Source organism: Rhincodon typus, chromosome 39 (assembly GCF_021869965.1).
Source record: "Rhincodon typus isolate 14 chromosome 39, sRhiTyp1.1, whole genome shotgun sequence".
NCBI lineage: Eukaryota > Metazoa > Chordata > Chondrichthyes > Orectolobiformes > Rhincodontidae > Rhincodon > Rhincodon typus.
The window spans coordinates 9891003-9906886 of record NC_063370.1 but is presented as its reverse complement, the minus strand read 5'-3'; the positions used below and the strand labels follow the sequence as shown (position 1 = coordinate 9906886).

Genomic DNA, 15884 nt, shown 5'->3' with positions numbered 1-15884 from the left:
GGGGGGTCAGTGGGGAAGGGGGATGGTGGGTCCAGTGGGGGAGAGGGAGTTCAGTGAGAGAGAGTTTAGTGGGGAAGGGGGTTCAGGGGGAAAGAGAGGAACTTCATTGGGGGAGGGGAGAGGGAGTTTAGGGGGAGGAATGGGCTTCAGTTGGAGGGAGAGGAGATTTACTGGAGAGGTAGGGAGGTCGGAGGGGCAATCAGTGGGGGAAAGGGGTTGAATGAAGGAGAAGGCAGGTTTGAGGGGTGAATGCAGCACTGGGGAGGTGGGGATTCGCATGGGGAAGGGGGAGGTCAGAAACTAAGCATGGTTTAGTGGATAGGGAGCCCAGTGGAGAGGGGAAGATGGCACTGGGTAATGAATGGTGCTCATTCAAGAAGCCGGTACAAGCTCGATGGAACGAACGGCCTCCTGTGAAATGGGTGGGGGGTGAGGAAGGGAATCTGTTCCCCAACCCCAGGACAGGATCGGGCTATCAGGAGTCCGGATGGTTAAAGTAGTTATTTACCCTCTCGTGAAATGAATTGACACTTTCTGATGTAGACACACCCCCGGCAGTTCAGCCCATCCCCTCTCAACCTGGCCCGTCTGTACCGTGGACCCAGCCCTGAGCTCCCACTCTCCACACATAGTCGCTTTGTTTTGACATGAAACTGGGATTTTAAATCCGGAATCTCTGGGGATTTCTGAGCTCCACCTTCACACAGGGGATCGGGGACGAGCCGAGGATCCCGTGACTCGGGGGCGCGCCTAGGACTTGGCTGTAATGTGTAAAAGTTTGAGAGGAAGCGCAGGGAGAGTGAGAGAGAGCGAGCCTGAGCTGAGGATTTACAGAGTCCTGTGTGCCCAGGTTAGTCACTTACTTACTCGGCTCTCTCTCTCTCATTCACTCTGGTGCCGGCTCTAACTCTCTCTCGCTTTGCATAACATTGCAGACAGATGTCAATGTGCATGCCGGTTTGTCGATAACTAAATCAGGAGTCTCTTTTCCCTGTTTATCGCCGGCTGAATCTGTCTGCCTCATCTTTCTAAATATCTCTGAATCTCTCCCTGTCTCACCATTCGTGTCTGTTTCTTTCCCCTTCTCTGTCTCTGTCTCTCTCATTCTGTTTGCATCCACGCCTCTGTCTTCCTTCCTTTTCTCTGACCCTTTGTCTGTACCTCTATCCTCTCTTTTTGCCTGTGTGTGTGTGTGTCTGTCTGTCTCTCTCCCCCCTCCCTTCTTTGCCCTGTGTCTGTCTCTCACTCTTTTCCCTGTCTCTCTTGTGGTCATGCTCTCTGTGCCCCTATCTCTCCACCCCACCCTCTCTGTGCCCCTATCTCTCCAGCCCCCACCAGCCTCTCTGTGCCCCTATCTCTCCAACCACCACCACCCTCTCTGTGCCCCTTGTCTCTCTCTGTTCCTGTTTCTTTCCCTGTCTCTCTCTCTCTCTCTCTTTTTCCCCACCCATTCTTTGTGCGTTTTTCTTTTTCTCTTTCTCTCTGAATCTCCCCTTACTTGTGTATCCTCACACACTCTCTGAAATCAATGTTTGGTTTCGTTCCCAGGACCTCGTCTTAGGGGGCTTCCCCCCCACCCCCCCGAATTGTTGCCTTGTTCCCCACCTCCCCTGTATTGGGACAGCACATTCCCTGTCGATGTGAGGCACTGGAGGCGTGTAGTAATGTGTTGGACCAGCGTTTTGCTCTATCCAGTAGCTGCTTTGCTGCTGTCCTTACCCATCTGTCAGGTACTGTACTGTGTGGAGATGTGGAGGGGGATTATACAGTCAGATTAATGACTCTTAAACCATATTTAAAGGAGGGGGGTAAGCGCAGAGAGCGGAAACCCTGTGAATCTGGAAGAGAAAGGTCAAAGTTCTGTGTTCCTGACCAGGGGTCACACCACAACTATTAAGTGTTCTTTTCTCCCTAGAGATTTCTGACCAGACTTTTCTGAATTTCAATGGGTCCGTGGTAAATGTGGACCTCGACTCTCAGACCAAAAAAAAACCACCCCAGTCTCTGACTCATTCCTGACTCATTCGTCTATCGATGTTGTCACTGATGGAGCCACTTATTTCATAATCCGTTAGACCTAGTTATTATAAGTGAACACCACAATGCACAATACAGCTCAGACGCTGGCCATTCAGCCCAACTGCTCCATGCTGTGTCCCTTCACACTGTCTCGAATCTCTATCAACCTGTCCTCCTATTGCTACGTGTCTCCCTATCAAGTTCCTCCCTCCATACTTACACCTTCATGTACATTTAAGGCTGAGGGATACAGATGCTTGGTGTCAGAAATGAGTATGGGAAGTGAGCAGGAAGATAATTTTTCTAAGAAGTACAATCATTCATTCAACAGAATGTGAATTGTTGCCCCGGAGAAAGTGGTTCAGAGTCAACCACTGTAGGCAGACCCACAATGTCGTTCAGAAAGGATTTTGATCCAGCGGTTATGAAGGAAAGCATTATATTTCCAAGTCAGGATGGTGGGGAACTCTCGGGGAGTGGTGTTTCCATGTATCTGCAGGCCTTCTCCTTCTAGATGGCCGAGGTCATGTCTCTGAAAGGTGCTGGCATCTTGATCAGTTGTTGCGTTGCGTCGGCAGTACAATGGCCTAGAGGTATTCTCACTGGACTATTAACCCAGAGGCTCGGGTAATATTCTGGGGACCTGGGTTGAATCCTGCAGAAGGTGGAATCTGAATTCAATAGAAATCTGGAATTTAGAGTCTAATGATGACAGTGAATCTGTTGCCAATTGTTGGAAAAACCCACCTGGTTCACTAATGTCCTTTTTAAGGAAGGAAACTGTTATCCTTACCTGGTCTGGCCTACATGTGACTCCAGACTCTTGACTGCTTTGTGGGCAATAAATGCTGGCCTCATCCTGTGAATGAATTGAAAAAAATATATCTTGTAGATAGTACGTAGTGCTGCATCTGAGCATCAGTGGTGGAGGGAGTGAACGTTGTTAGATATGGTGCCAATCAATCAGGCTGCTTTGTCCTGGATGGTGTCCAGCTTCTTCAGTGTTGTTGGAGTTGCACCCATCCAGGCAAGTGGGGAGTATTCCATGACATTCATGACTTGTGCCTTGGAGATGGTGGTCATCTGATGGTTTGGGGAGTCAGGTAGGGACACTACCACTACACCACAAGTGACCAGCTGCAGTATTTATAGTCCAGTTGAGTTTCTGGTCAATAATTTGCAGGATGTTGATATTGGGGGACCCAGTGATGGAAATGCCATTGAAAGTCATTGGGGTGAGCGTTAGCCTCTCTTAGATTCTTTCAGCTGAAGACTGAATGTTGTCCAGCTTTTGCAATGGATAGGGTTGAGGCTGACGATAAGCTGCAATTATATTGAATGGCACTCAGGATTGTATGGTCTACTCTTATTTCTTAGTTTGTATATTCTAACTACTCTCTAGGCAAAGAGATTTCTTCAGAGAATCATAGAACCCTATAGTGTGGAAGCAGGCCATTCGGCTCTTCAAAGAGCATCCCTCCAAAACACACCCCCCTACCCTAACCCTCCATTTCCCATGGCTAATCCACCTACCCTGCGTGTCCCTGGACACTATGGGGCAATTTAGCATGGCTGATCCACCCTAACCTGCACATCTTTGGGATGAAAGCAGAGCACCCAGAGGAAACCCATGCAGACACGGGGCGAATGTGCAAACTCCACACAGACAATCGCCTGAGGGTGGAATTGAACCCAGGCCCTTCATGCTGTGAGGCTAACTACTGAGCCAATGTACCGCTCTTCCTCTGCTACCTTTATTTGTGACTATATATAAAATATGATCCCAGCATCGGCAAATCATCTTCCCTACAATGGAGAGCATTCTTCTCTGCCTATCATAAGGACTAGGAGCGGGAGTAGTATGCCATTCAGCCCTTCCAGCCTGCTCTGCCATTTATTGTGATCGTGGCTGATCTCATCTAGGCCTCCACTTCTTTCCTGCCCCATTCTCCATAACCCTTTAACTCATTGCTAATTAGAAATTTGTCTATGTCCCAGCATCTGCTACCCTCTGAGGTAGTGAATTCCACAGATTCACACCCTTTTGAGAGGGTCAGTATGGATTCAATGGGCTGAATTGCCTGCTTCCACACTGTAGGGATTCTTTGATTCTATCAGTAATTTCCCCATTAATAGATGACTACTTTGTGTCTTGCTGAGACAGTTAAGAGTTGACCACATTGCTATGAGTTTGGAGCCACATGTAGGCCAGGCCAGACCAGGTAAGGACAGCAGATTTCATTCCCACATTGGTGAACCAGATGGGGGTTTTTTAATGATTATCGATGGTAGTTTCATGGTTGCTGTTACCGAGATGAGGTTCACAGATGTGCTCTCATTGAAATATACAAGATTCCACAGGATCCTGATGGGTTGTTTCTCCTATTCGGGGAATCTAGAATATTGGGTACAGTCTCTGGATAAGGGGTTGCACTTTTAGCGCTGGGATGAGGAGGAATCCCTCCAAACAGAGAGGTGTGAGCCTTTGGCATTCTGTCAAATTGGATTCTCAATTGAGTTTTACTTAGAGATGAACTCGATGGACAGCTGTTTTGGTGTCTCATTATTTAAGGAGCGGCCTGTTCCTAAAGTTTCAGATTAGTTTAATTCGCTGAATTTTTAAATTTGGGGTTTCTGGTGGGATTTTGCCTGAAACGTTTGGAATGTTACACTAGACTGTGAGGCCAGTGCCACAATCGCAATGGTGCCAATTATAAGATGCAGACTGGGTTTAGCTGTAACTAGTGTGTTGTCATACTAAGGTTTTCTGATGGCTATCATTTCAGGCAATGTTCCCTCTGAGCCTCGTGGCTGCTGGGAGGTTTCATGCGTGCCAACTGGCTTCCACTTGCAGAAGCTTGCTGCCACACACAAACCTAAGCGATCCATATAATGAGGCAAAGAAATTGCAGAACGTTGGTTTTTTTTTGGGGTACAGATGATTCACGGTTTTGTCACTGCTTCACTGGTACGTGAATCCTAAAAAGTTCGTTCACAGGTACAGCAAGTAAACGGGAAGCCAAATGGAAGGTTGTTTATTTCAAGGAGACTGGAATATGAGGTTGGACATAGAAACATAAAGAACACAAACACAGAAACAAGAGCAAACACAGTGGCTCAGTGGTTAGCACTGCTGCCTCATGGCGCCAGGGACCTGGGTTTGATTCCACCCTCGGGCAAGTGTGCAAACTCCACATGGATGTTCTCCCCATGTCCGGGTGCTCCGGTTTTCCCTCTTGGTCCAAAGATATGTGCAGGTTAGGGTGGATTGGTGATGCTAAATTGCCCCATAGTGTCCATCCGTGTGCAGACTAGGTGGGTTAGCCATGGGAGATGCAGGTTGCAGGAATGGGGTGGGTCTGGGAGGGATGCTTTTTGGAGGGTTGGTGTGGACTCAACGAGCTGAATGGCCTGCTTCCACACTGGTAGGGATTCTATGATTCGGCCCTTCGAGTCTGCTCCCCCATTCAATATGATCACCGCTGATCATCCAACTCAATCCCCTGTTCCCACTTTCTCCCCACACCTTGTGATCCCTTTAGCCCTAAGATCATATCCCACTCCTTCTTGAAAACATTCAATGTTTTGGCCTCAAATGTTTTCTGTGACAGAGAATTCCACAGGCTCCCCACTCTCTGGGTGAAGACATTTCTCCTCATCTCAGTCCTATGTGGTATCCTTAGACTGTGACCCCCCCACAGTTCTGGAGATGTATACAATGTTGGTCACTTTAAGAAAGAACATGATTACATTCAAAGTGATTCAGAGAAGAAGTGAAGGTGTTTTCTTAGAAGAAAATTTGGACTTCTACCTTTTGGAGCTCAGAAGAATGAAAGGTGACTTTATTGAAACATCCCGAGATGATTTAATTCACAGGGTAGCTGCTGAAGTGATGTCTTGAATAGTGGGAGAATCTAGAACTAGAGGACACAGTTTTGAAATTCAGGGGTCTGACTGATGTTGCTGAACATCATGCATCCCACGCAGAAGAATAGCCTGACTTGGAATCTAGGGGATGACAAATACAGTGGTCAGTTTCATCAGCTCATGCGATGAAGGGTAATGTTACAAAGCAGAGTGTATGACGCAGCAATCCACTGTAGCTCCTGTTGAGCTTCGGAGTAAAGCTCACTGTAACATTCTGAAATCTTGAAGTCTCTAACTCTACTTTAACACGAGAGGGTGACACTGTCTCTCAGCATGGTTTCGTACAACTAATGTGCGAACCTGACCTCACGCCGGCATCTGACAAAACCTTGCATTTATGTAGTGCCTTTTAGCATGGTAAGGTGTCTCCAAACATTCTGCAGGCTAAGACTGACATTGAACCTCACAATAAACTGCTGCCCTTACCCAGTCTTGTCCACGTGACTCCAGACCTGCAGCAATGTGGTTGAACTCTGAACTCTGTTCAAGGGCAGTTAGGGACGGGCAAGAAATGGTGGATTCGTCAGCACTATCTAGATCCCATGAAAGATTACTTCTTCCAAAAAAAAAGGACATCCGTAAAGAATATGGGTAATCTCAACTGGTGCTTTGCATTACACCTGGCAAGAGAAAGCATTTGGAGTTTCTGATTCTGAGTGGAATCCAACAAAGTCTCAGAGTCCTAGAGTCGTACAGCATGGAAACAGACCCTTCAGTCCAAACAGTCCGTGCTGACCATAATCCCAACTAAACTTGTCCCACCTGCCTGCTCCTGGTTCATGTGCCTCCAAATCTTTCCTATTCAAGTACTTATCCAAATGTCTTAAACATTGTAACTGCACCAGCACCCACCACTTTCCCTAGCAGTTCATTCCACACACGAACCACTTCCCATCTTTTTTTTAAAAGAAGAGCTGTCCCATGTCTTTTTTTTTAAATCTTTCTCCTCCCACCTTAAAAGTATGCCCCCTAGTCTTGAAATTCCCCACCCTAGGGAAAAGACACCTGCCATTCACCTTACCTACATCTCTCATGATTTTATAAACCTTTATAAGATCAGCTCTCAACCTCCTAATTCCATGGAAACGAAGTCCCAGTCTCTCCTCAAAAACTCAAACGCTCCATTCCCAGCAACGTCCTGGTACATCTTTTCTGAACCCTCTCCAGTTTAATAATATCCTTCCTATAACAGGGTGACCAGAACTGGGTACCGTGCTCCAGACGAGGCCTCACCGACGTCCTGTACAACCACAACGTAATATCCCAACTCTTAAACTCAAAAGGTCTGAGCAATGAAGGCAAGTGTACTAAGCACCTTCTTAACCATGTCTACATGTGCCGTAAGTTTCAAAGAACCCCCTAGGTCTCTCCAGAGACTCTGTGCACTAAGGATATTGAGGACAGGATCAGGCTATCCAGTGATGCCCTGTTTGGTCAAATACCCTACAGCACACTCGGCTATGAGTCAGACAGTTAAGAGTGCAAGTCCCACTCCAGGACTCCAATGTGATACCAGAAGTGTGCTGCACTGTTTAAGGTACCACCAGATCAAACTGAGGTCCTGTTGGACATGAAAGTTCCCATGGTGTCATTTCAGAGAAGAGTAAGCATTTATTCCTGGTCTCCTAGCCATCATTTATCCCTCAACCAACAGAACAGTTTGGTCACTGTTACAGTTGTGGGAGTTTGTGTGTGCAAATTGGCTGCCATGTTTTGCTATGTTGCCACAGCAACCGTGCTTCAAAGTGCACTCCATTGCCTGCAAAGTGCTTTGGGTGGTTCGAAGTTTCTGGAAAGGCACCATATAAACATAAGTCTTTATAAATGAGAGGGGTGTGGGAGGAAGATAAAAGTAAGTGGCTAGGGAACAGCTTGTGCCCCTGGGTTTGTGTCTAATGCATTTGGCTTGAACAGGTCAGCACCTTCCGGTGAGGAAAATGTAGCTGAGATTCAGTCAGCAGTTGTTTAAATCTGCACTTGCATTTTGTGCTGACTGAAAAAAAATATTGTTCTTCAAACTGAATTTTGCAATCAATACAAATGTCTCTGTGTCTGTTTCCCTCTCACTAATATTAATGGTTCTATCTTCGAGTGTCTGGCTCCTGCATCTGAGTGTGCGCGTGCGCTACAATTGTACCGATGTGGTGTTGATGGGCACAGAAATGAAAATGTGAAACTTGGTGTGGCAAAGAGAAGGGATTTCTAAAATTTAGGGGAGCTGTGAAGGTTGAAGTGTCCCGTACATGCTGCTAGAAACAGCCTTAGAATCTGACTTTGCTCTTTCCCACAGCTGCCCCCACCCCTTTTGTGTTTTGTTCACTCTGTGGCCTGAAGGTTCAAGGTCGTTTTCCAGAGACTTGGCTGGGGTGAGGGCTGATGCTCGGTTTGTGCTGAGGGAGTGCTGCACTGCCCGCTGAATCATAGTCATACAGCACAGAAACAGACCCTTCGGTCCATGCTGAACATAATCCCAAACTATACTAGTCCTACCTGCCTGCTCCTGGCCCATATCTCTCCAAACTTTTCCTATTCATGTATTTATCCAAATGTCCTTTTAATGTTGTAACTGTTCCTACATCCACCACTTCCTCTGGCAGTTCATTCCACACATGAGCCACCCTAGATTCTGCCCACCCAGCCGAACAGACAGTCATTCGGCATGTTCTGTGACATTGTAGGGAGATCTGGCAGTTGAGTTATCCTTTTGTTGTCCTGATCAACAGTTATCCTTTGTCCAACGTCTGCTAAAAGAGGTGGCCTGGTCACAATTGCGTTGCTGCTGTGTGGGATCTTACTGTGTGTGTGATGTTGCAATAGTGACGGCTCTTCGGCCTGTCAAACCCTTTTGGGCTGACTTGGTTTTGTGACAGGTGCTGTGTGAATGCAAGTCCTTTTTTTTCATTAGAATGGAACGCCTACAGTGTGGAAGCAGGCCATTTGGATAAATCGAGTCTACAATGACCTTTCTGAAGAGCATCCCACCCTATCCCTGTAACCCTGCATTCCCCATGGCTAGCCCACCTAACCTACACATCCCTGGTCACTATGGGGTAACTTAGCGTGGCCAATCCACCCTAACCTGCTAATCTTTGGACTGTGGGAGGAAACCCACACAGACATGGGGAGAACATGCAGACTCCATATAGACAGTTGCCCGAGGCTGGAATCCAACCCAGGTGCCTGATGCTGTGAGGCAGCAGTGCTAAGCACTGAGCCATGCTGCCAAATCCTCTTCCTTCAGGCCTGTTATTAAAAGGAAGCTTTTTTTTTCTCCTTTTTTGTCTTTTCTTTTCCCCCTGTAACTTGCGGCTCATGTGAATTTCATGCGAAAAAAGGGAAAACCTGATGCTGGGGGAAGCACTGAACATTGTGTGATCCTTTTCGGGATGGCAACCCATCTCAAAGGTTGGGACCCGAATATCCACAATCTTCCAATTCGTCAAACGTTTACATCTTGTGGGAATTTCAAACCAGCTCCTTCCACCTCTGGTGAAACATAAGTCACAGAATCAACCCGCTCCACTCTTTGGCCCAATAGTATATCTGCCACACCCATACGCACTCAGTTCCCCTTGTGTTGCTGACAAGCTCGTCTCTCTTCCCATTGCCTTCACACGTCCAAATTTCATTGTATTGGCTTCTTCTTGGATTGTTGCAACCGTACTTGTTAAACTCGCATTTCCGAATGCAATGGTGGCGTTGTTCTGCATTCAGCTCCCTCCCCAACAACCTCCTGGCCACTGTCTCAAAATTATTTTCTGTTCTTTCACTTTTTTAATTCAAGGCTTTTAAAAAAGAACGCTAATTATTTCATTCTTTCCATGAGAGGCGGAGTTTGCATGTTCTTCCCTGAGTCTGCGTGGGTTTCCTCCGAGTGCTCAGGTTTCCTCCCGCAGTCCAAAGATGTGCAGGTCAGGGTGGATTGGCCATGCTAAATTGTACCATAGTGTCCAGGGATGTGCAGGTTGATTGGGTGAGCTATGGGAAATGTGGGGTTATGGGGGGTCTGGGTGGGATGCCCTCCAAAGTGTCAGTGCAGTCTCAATGGGCTGAATGGCCTCTATCTCCACTGTATGCATTCTGTGGTTTGAATGTTGCTAGCAAGCCCCTTCTCTTCTCGGTTTGATGTATCTGGATCCATTTGTACAGGTAATAGGAGCCAAAGTGTTTTACTACCATTGAAATATCTTTTAAGTTTGTAGGAAATGATGCAGCCCATTTGTGCACAGCAAGCTCACACGGTGTGAAAAATGACTAAGTTGTCCAACGTTTGGGTTTTGGGTGAATGTGCAAACTAAGAGCAGAAGTAAGTTCATTCACCCTCAAACAAATTCTTTCTCCTCTCACTTTAAAACGAAAACTATGCCCCCGAGTTTTGAACTGCCCCATCCTAGGGAAAAGACCTTTGCTATTCACCTTACTTATACCCCTCGTGATTTTATACACCTCTATAAGGTCAGCCCTCAGCCTCCTACACTCCGGGGTTGGGGGGCGAAAATTCCAACCTACCCTTGTAACTCAAAAATACCCTCTGGATCGAACCCATCTCTGAAATGGGATTTGAAAGTCGCAAGGCTGTGGGTTTCAAAAATGAGTGACTGATCACTGAATGCTTCCTGGTATACTCCATTGGTTTGTGGATGAGGAAAGGCTACTGATGTTTAGATCCCTTTTTTCCCCAGTTAATGCACAGTCAAATGCCAGCGAGGAAGATGGTCACTGTAATGTCCCAGGGAAGCCTTAGATTTCGGATCGTGGAAGAATAGATGGGAATTCTGTCCCCAGGACCACAGGCACCCTTCCCTACAGGTACTTGCGAGGTCATTATAAGGAACTGGTGTAGGCCATTCGGCCCCTTGAGCCTGCTGCAACATTCAATAAAATCATGGCTGACCTAACATTCCTCACGTCCACTTTCCTGCCCTCTTCCTGTAACCCTCTTTTCTTTTTTTTTTAACCCCAGTCGATCAAGAATTTATCTATCTCGGCCTTAAATATGCACTAGGACTCTGCACCGCCTCACAGCTCTCTGTGGCCAGGATTACGAACGTGAGCTGACACCCAGAAGCTACTTTTCCTGTAGAGTTATTTAAAATGAGATGCTGCCTGTCAAAATAGCACTGAGAGGAATTCAAAAGTGAAAGCAGCAACCAGCTTAAAAATAGTCAGCTGTGGAAATTAAGCTCCTCATCTTGTGATTGGCTGCTGTCCCTGTCCTGATGTAGAACTCTGCCTTTGGTTGTCACTTCCAGATGAAATTTCAAAGAGTGAAATTGGTGCTTTATTCCTTCCGTCCCTCTGTCCCCTCATTAAGATCCTCGGTGTTTCTTTGTCACTGACTTGTCTAGGAATTTTGTCATTTGCCTTGCTCTCTTTCATGATCCCTGTATCCCATCTAGAATCTGAATTTTCCTAGAAGGAAGATACAATAAAACTTATGAAGAACGTATACTAGTCTGACTGCGTCTTGTGTACTGGGTGGCACAATGGTTAGTACTGCTGCCTCATGGCCGCAGGGACCTGGGTTCAATTCTACCCTTGGGTGACTGTTACTGCGGAGTTTGTACATTCTACCTGTTTCTGTATGGGTTCCTTTATTCATTTACAGGATGTGGGCATCGCTGGCTAAGCAGCATTTATTGCCCACAGGGCAGTTCAGAGTCAACCACATTGCTGTAGGTCTGGAGTCACATGTAGGCCAGACCAGGTAACGATGGCAGTTTCCTTCCCTAAAGGACATCAGTGAACCAGAGGGGTTTTTCTGACAATTGACAATGGGTTCATGGTCTCATTAGACTCCTAATTCCAGATATTTGTATTGAATTCAAATTCCACCATCTGCTGAGGTGGGATTTGAACCCAGGTCCCCAGAATGTTTCTTGGGTCTCTGGGTTAACAGTCCAGTGATAATACTGCTAGGCCATCACCTCCCCCTGTTTGTTCCAGGCTTCCTCCCACCATCCGAAGATGTGCAGTTAGATGGATTGGCCATGCTAAATTGTCTGTTTTGTCCACTTGCTAAGTGGATTAGCCACGGGAAATGCAGGGTTACAGGGATAGCTTAGAGGGGTGCGGTTTGGTTCTGGGTGGGGTGCTGTTCAGAGGGTCAGTGTGGACTTGATGGGCCGAATGGCCTGCTTCCATGTTGTAGGGATTCTGATTGCTGCCACTGCAGCTCCAGTTTGAAGTACACGATGTGTACCACGTACAAGATGCACTTCACCAACTCACAGGTGAAGCTCTCTAAAGGGCACCTTCCAAACCCACTAATATCTGAAAAGAAGACGGCTGTAGATACATGAGAACACCACTCCCGCAAGATCCATCCAATACACCTACCGTCCTGACTTGGAAATATTTCACAATTCCTCAGTGTCGTTGGATCAAGTTCCTAAAAATTCCCTCCCTCGTGGCATTACAGGTGACCCTACAGCACCAGGGCTGCATTGGTTCAAGGAGGCACCTCGCTGCTACCCCCTCAGTGGGCAATAAATGCTGAGCCCAGCCAATGACATCCACATCCCATGAATGAATTTGTTTTTGAAAGTTGGAACATTTCCAAGTATCATTTTTTAATAACTGGATTTTTCCCTGACTGAGTTAGGGCAACCACAAAATCAGTAGTATTTCATAAATGATTATACTCTTGTGTGTGAGAGAGTATGTCTCAATGTTTGACTTCCCCAAACCCTATGTCCTTTCCCTCAGTCTCCCCTCTTGCTCCCCAACCCCCAGATAAGTGAAGAACTCTCTGCATCTGTGTTCGCAATGCCACAGATTAGATTCCCCAATCTCATCAGGAGCAAGCTCTGTCTTTGTCTTTGTTTCTCCAGCCAAGAGCATTTTGTCCTTGTCTTGGAAAGTTTCCACGTGACAGTTCATCAAATCCCAACTGTGGGTAACCGTGGAAACAATTAGAAACCAGACAGGAGTGTTTTTTTTAACAAAAAAAACAAAACCAGTCCAATGTTTCGATGGGAAGTTTGGGAGGAGTGAACTTTGATCTAAATGCTGAGTACAGGGTTAGTGATTCTCAAGGCCCTGTGTAGGTCTTGCTTTCCCACGAGGCACGGGGGGAAGTCGTCTCATACTGAGAGGTCATTGGCCTTCTGGGACTCGGTCCTGAGCCAAAATGTGGCTGAGCTTCTGAAGATCTGGGAATAACCCGGTGTTGTTTTCTGATTGCCAAAACCCCAAAATAGTCTTGGAGTCTCCAGAAACTGAAACTTGAAACCTCCAACAGAAGGGTCTGAGCACATCCAGGAGTCAAACCAAAGCTGCCATTTAAAATTAGAATAAATTATTTCTTGGTTAGTTTGGACGCAAGAATTAGGAGCAGGCCATTCGGTCCCTTGAGTCTGCGTTTGTTTTGTTTTATTTAAGGTTATCGTTGATCTGATTTGTGGTTTTTAACTTCTCTTTCCTGTCCAGTTTATTAGCTACTTCCCCATCCTGCCCAACCTCTGCCTCCATTCGGGACAATATTTACCTGATGTGGTAATACTTGTTATCCTCCCTTAACCTAAGAAAATAGGCATGGATAATGTGGTATTGAGAGATCCAACAGATATTTAATACAGCAAGTTATTATACACTTTCGCAGGGAGCAGAAAGTGTCTGGGCCGGTATTAAACATTTTGCTTCCTCAGAGTATGACACTTGCATCAGTATGGCTGCTTCAAACGGCCCAAGTTAAGGTGGAGTCTGAGATTCTCATCGTATAATCCCAATAGCGTGGAAACAAGCCATTCGGCCCATCAGGTCCACACTGAACCACCAAAGAGAATCTCGCCCAGGCCCATTCCGTCTGCCCTATCCCTGTAACTCTGCATTTCTCATGGTTAATCCACCCTAGGCTGCACATCTTTGGATTATGGGAGGAATCTGGAGCACCCGGAGAAAACCCACACAGACACGGAGAGAATGTGCAAACTCCACAGAGACAGTCACCCAATGGTGGAATCGAGCCCAGGTCCCTAACACTATGAGGCAGCTAATACATCTAGTGGAAGTTGGGAACCCTGTGCATCTTCCAACCTTTGCTTGATCTACCTTTATGTCTGGGGGGCGATACAAATTTTAAAATTTGTGTGAAGACTGGGGAGGACAGAGGGGAGAGAAATCAATGAGTGGCGCTCTCATCCAGTAGGTGTAACAAAGTGTGCAAAATTAAGTTAAAGCAGCTCCAACATTTTGATTGGTTTCAACACAACTTCTTTTGCGTTGCTAGAAAGAGGGAGGAGGGCATTTTTTATAAATGAAATGCTGATTTATTTCTCTCTCTCTTACAGCTGTCTAAATACACTCCAGGAGGTAAGCTGCAGATAACGAGATATTTCCTGTTTATGATATTAATTCCAGGGCGAAGGCAGGGGTGAAATGAATTGACTGTGCTCGAGGTTTGATGGACCAAACGACTGCCTTCTTTGCTCTTGTGGTTCTAGAACAGTCTGAGCAGCATTGTGGAACTGCCACATATCCGTTCTCCTCAAATACATTGAGATTTACCCTTCAGGCAATGAATTAAACACTGATAAGTTAACCAAGCCGCGATCTACAATGGAGAAGAGGGAGTGAAATGGGGGGAGAAGCTGGGGAGTGACACTGAAGTGAGCTGGAGATTACATGGCAACAAACTTTTACCCAAAAATCCTCTTAAGCTTCAGGACACCTTGCAAAATGGATTTAACCAAATCAGTTCTGAACTTTTCCTCCATAGGATGTGGCAAGGCCAGTATCTGTTGCCAATCAATTGCCCTTGAACTGAGTCACTTGCTTAGGCCAATTCCGAGGGCAGTTAAGAGCCAACCGATTGCTATGGGTCTGGAGTCACGTGTAGCCCAGATCAGGTAAGGATGGCAGATTACCCTCCCCAGCTGGTTGAGTTTTAACAGTAATTGATGACCATTGTCATGGTCACCATGACTGATGGCTAGTTTCCAATTTGAGATTTTTGGGACTTGAGTTTAAATTCTGAAATGTGGATTTGAACTCATCTCCAAGTGTTAGCCTGCTCCTCTGGAATAGTTAGTCGAGGGAACAATGCTACCCCCTTCAGGTAATGCAGTCTGTGCGATGAATCTGGTATTAAGTTGCCCCTTTGCCCTAGTCACGGTGAAACAATCACCTTCGATTCTCCATCACCAGCTGGTTGTCCTGATTATACGTGTTGCTGTGTAACAATTTCTGCTGTGCTTTTTCCTGTTCAGTGAGGGCTGTGTATCTAGTTTCCTGTCAGCTGTATCAATGTGATCACGGGGGATGTAAATATCGTTTTAAAACAAGTAGTCGCTAAACTATTAAAATTATACAGGCAATCCTGGGGTTATCAACGGGTTCTGTTCCGAGTACGTTCGCAAGTCAACTTGTACATAAACCAGAATATAATACTGGACAGTATAAAATATCTGCTCTTAAGTACAAGGGAATGTTTGCACATTGGATCCTTAATAATATGGGAGAGTGTTTGTAAGGATGAGCATTTTGGGCACCACTTTTATCAGTTAACTGTTCAAATGTTAACAGATGTATTAACAAAACTAAAATACCATGCATTTCTTTTAACGCTGTATTTTAAATTATCCTCACTCTAGGTGAAAAACAGCAATGGATAAATCTACAGGAACAGCTTTAAGAATGTCTTGCATAATATCCTCAAACATTGCTAATGCCTTTCCAAAATAAGCCCCTTTCCTGCACCCTTTGTTTTTCTAATCTGTTTTAAATGTAAACTGCAATAAATTAATGGCAAGACCATCACTGGTTGATTTAACTGCTCACCGTTCTGCGTTCCTGGATTACAAGCAATTATAAATAACTTTGTAAAATGCCCCAGGCACGTTATAGCAGAGTATATCAGACTAAGATTGACGTTGAGGTAAAGAAAACGTTTCAGATTGGTGCGTAAAAACCAAAGCAAAAAGGTAGGTTTTAAGGAG

General features: G+C 45.9%; 1 protein-coding gene across 2 annotated transcripts in view; it reads left to right on the top strand.

Moving 5' to 3' along the window:
• The first annotated feature begins 592 nt into the window (after positions 1 to 592).
• LOC109922076 (vascular endothelial growth factor A-like) overlaps positions 593 to 15884 on the top strand; it is a 29490-nt gene continuing 14198 nt past the window's right edge. For both annotated transcript variants that reach the window (XM_048618384.1, XM_020522103.2), the window contains exons 1-3: positions 593 to 850; positions 1549 to 1730; positions 14238 to 14259. In XM_048618384.1, coding sequence (XP_048474341.1) covers positions 1665 to 1730; positions 14238 to 14259 — 88 coding nt within the window. In that variant the 5' untranslated portion in view covers positions 593 to 850; positions 1549 to 1664. The remainder of the gene's footprint in view (positions 851 to 1548; positions 1731 to 14237; positions 14260 to 15884) is intronic.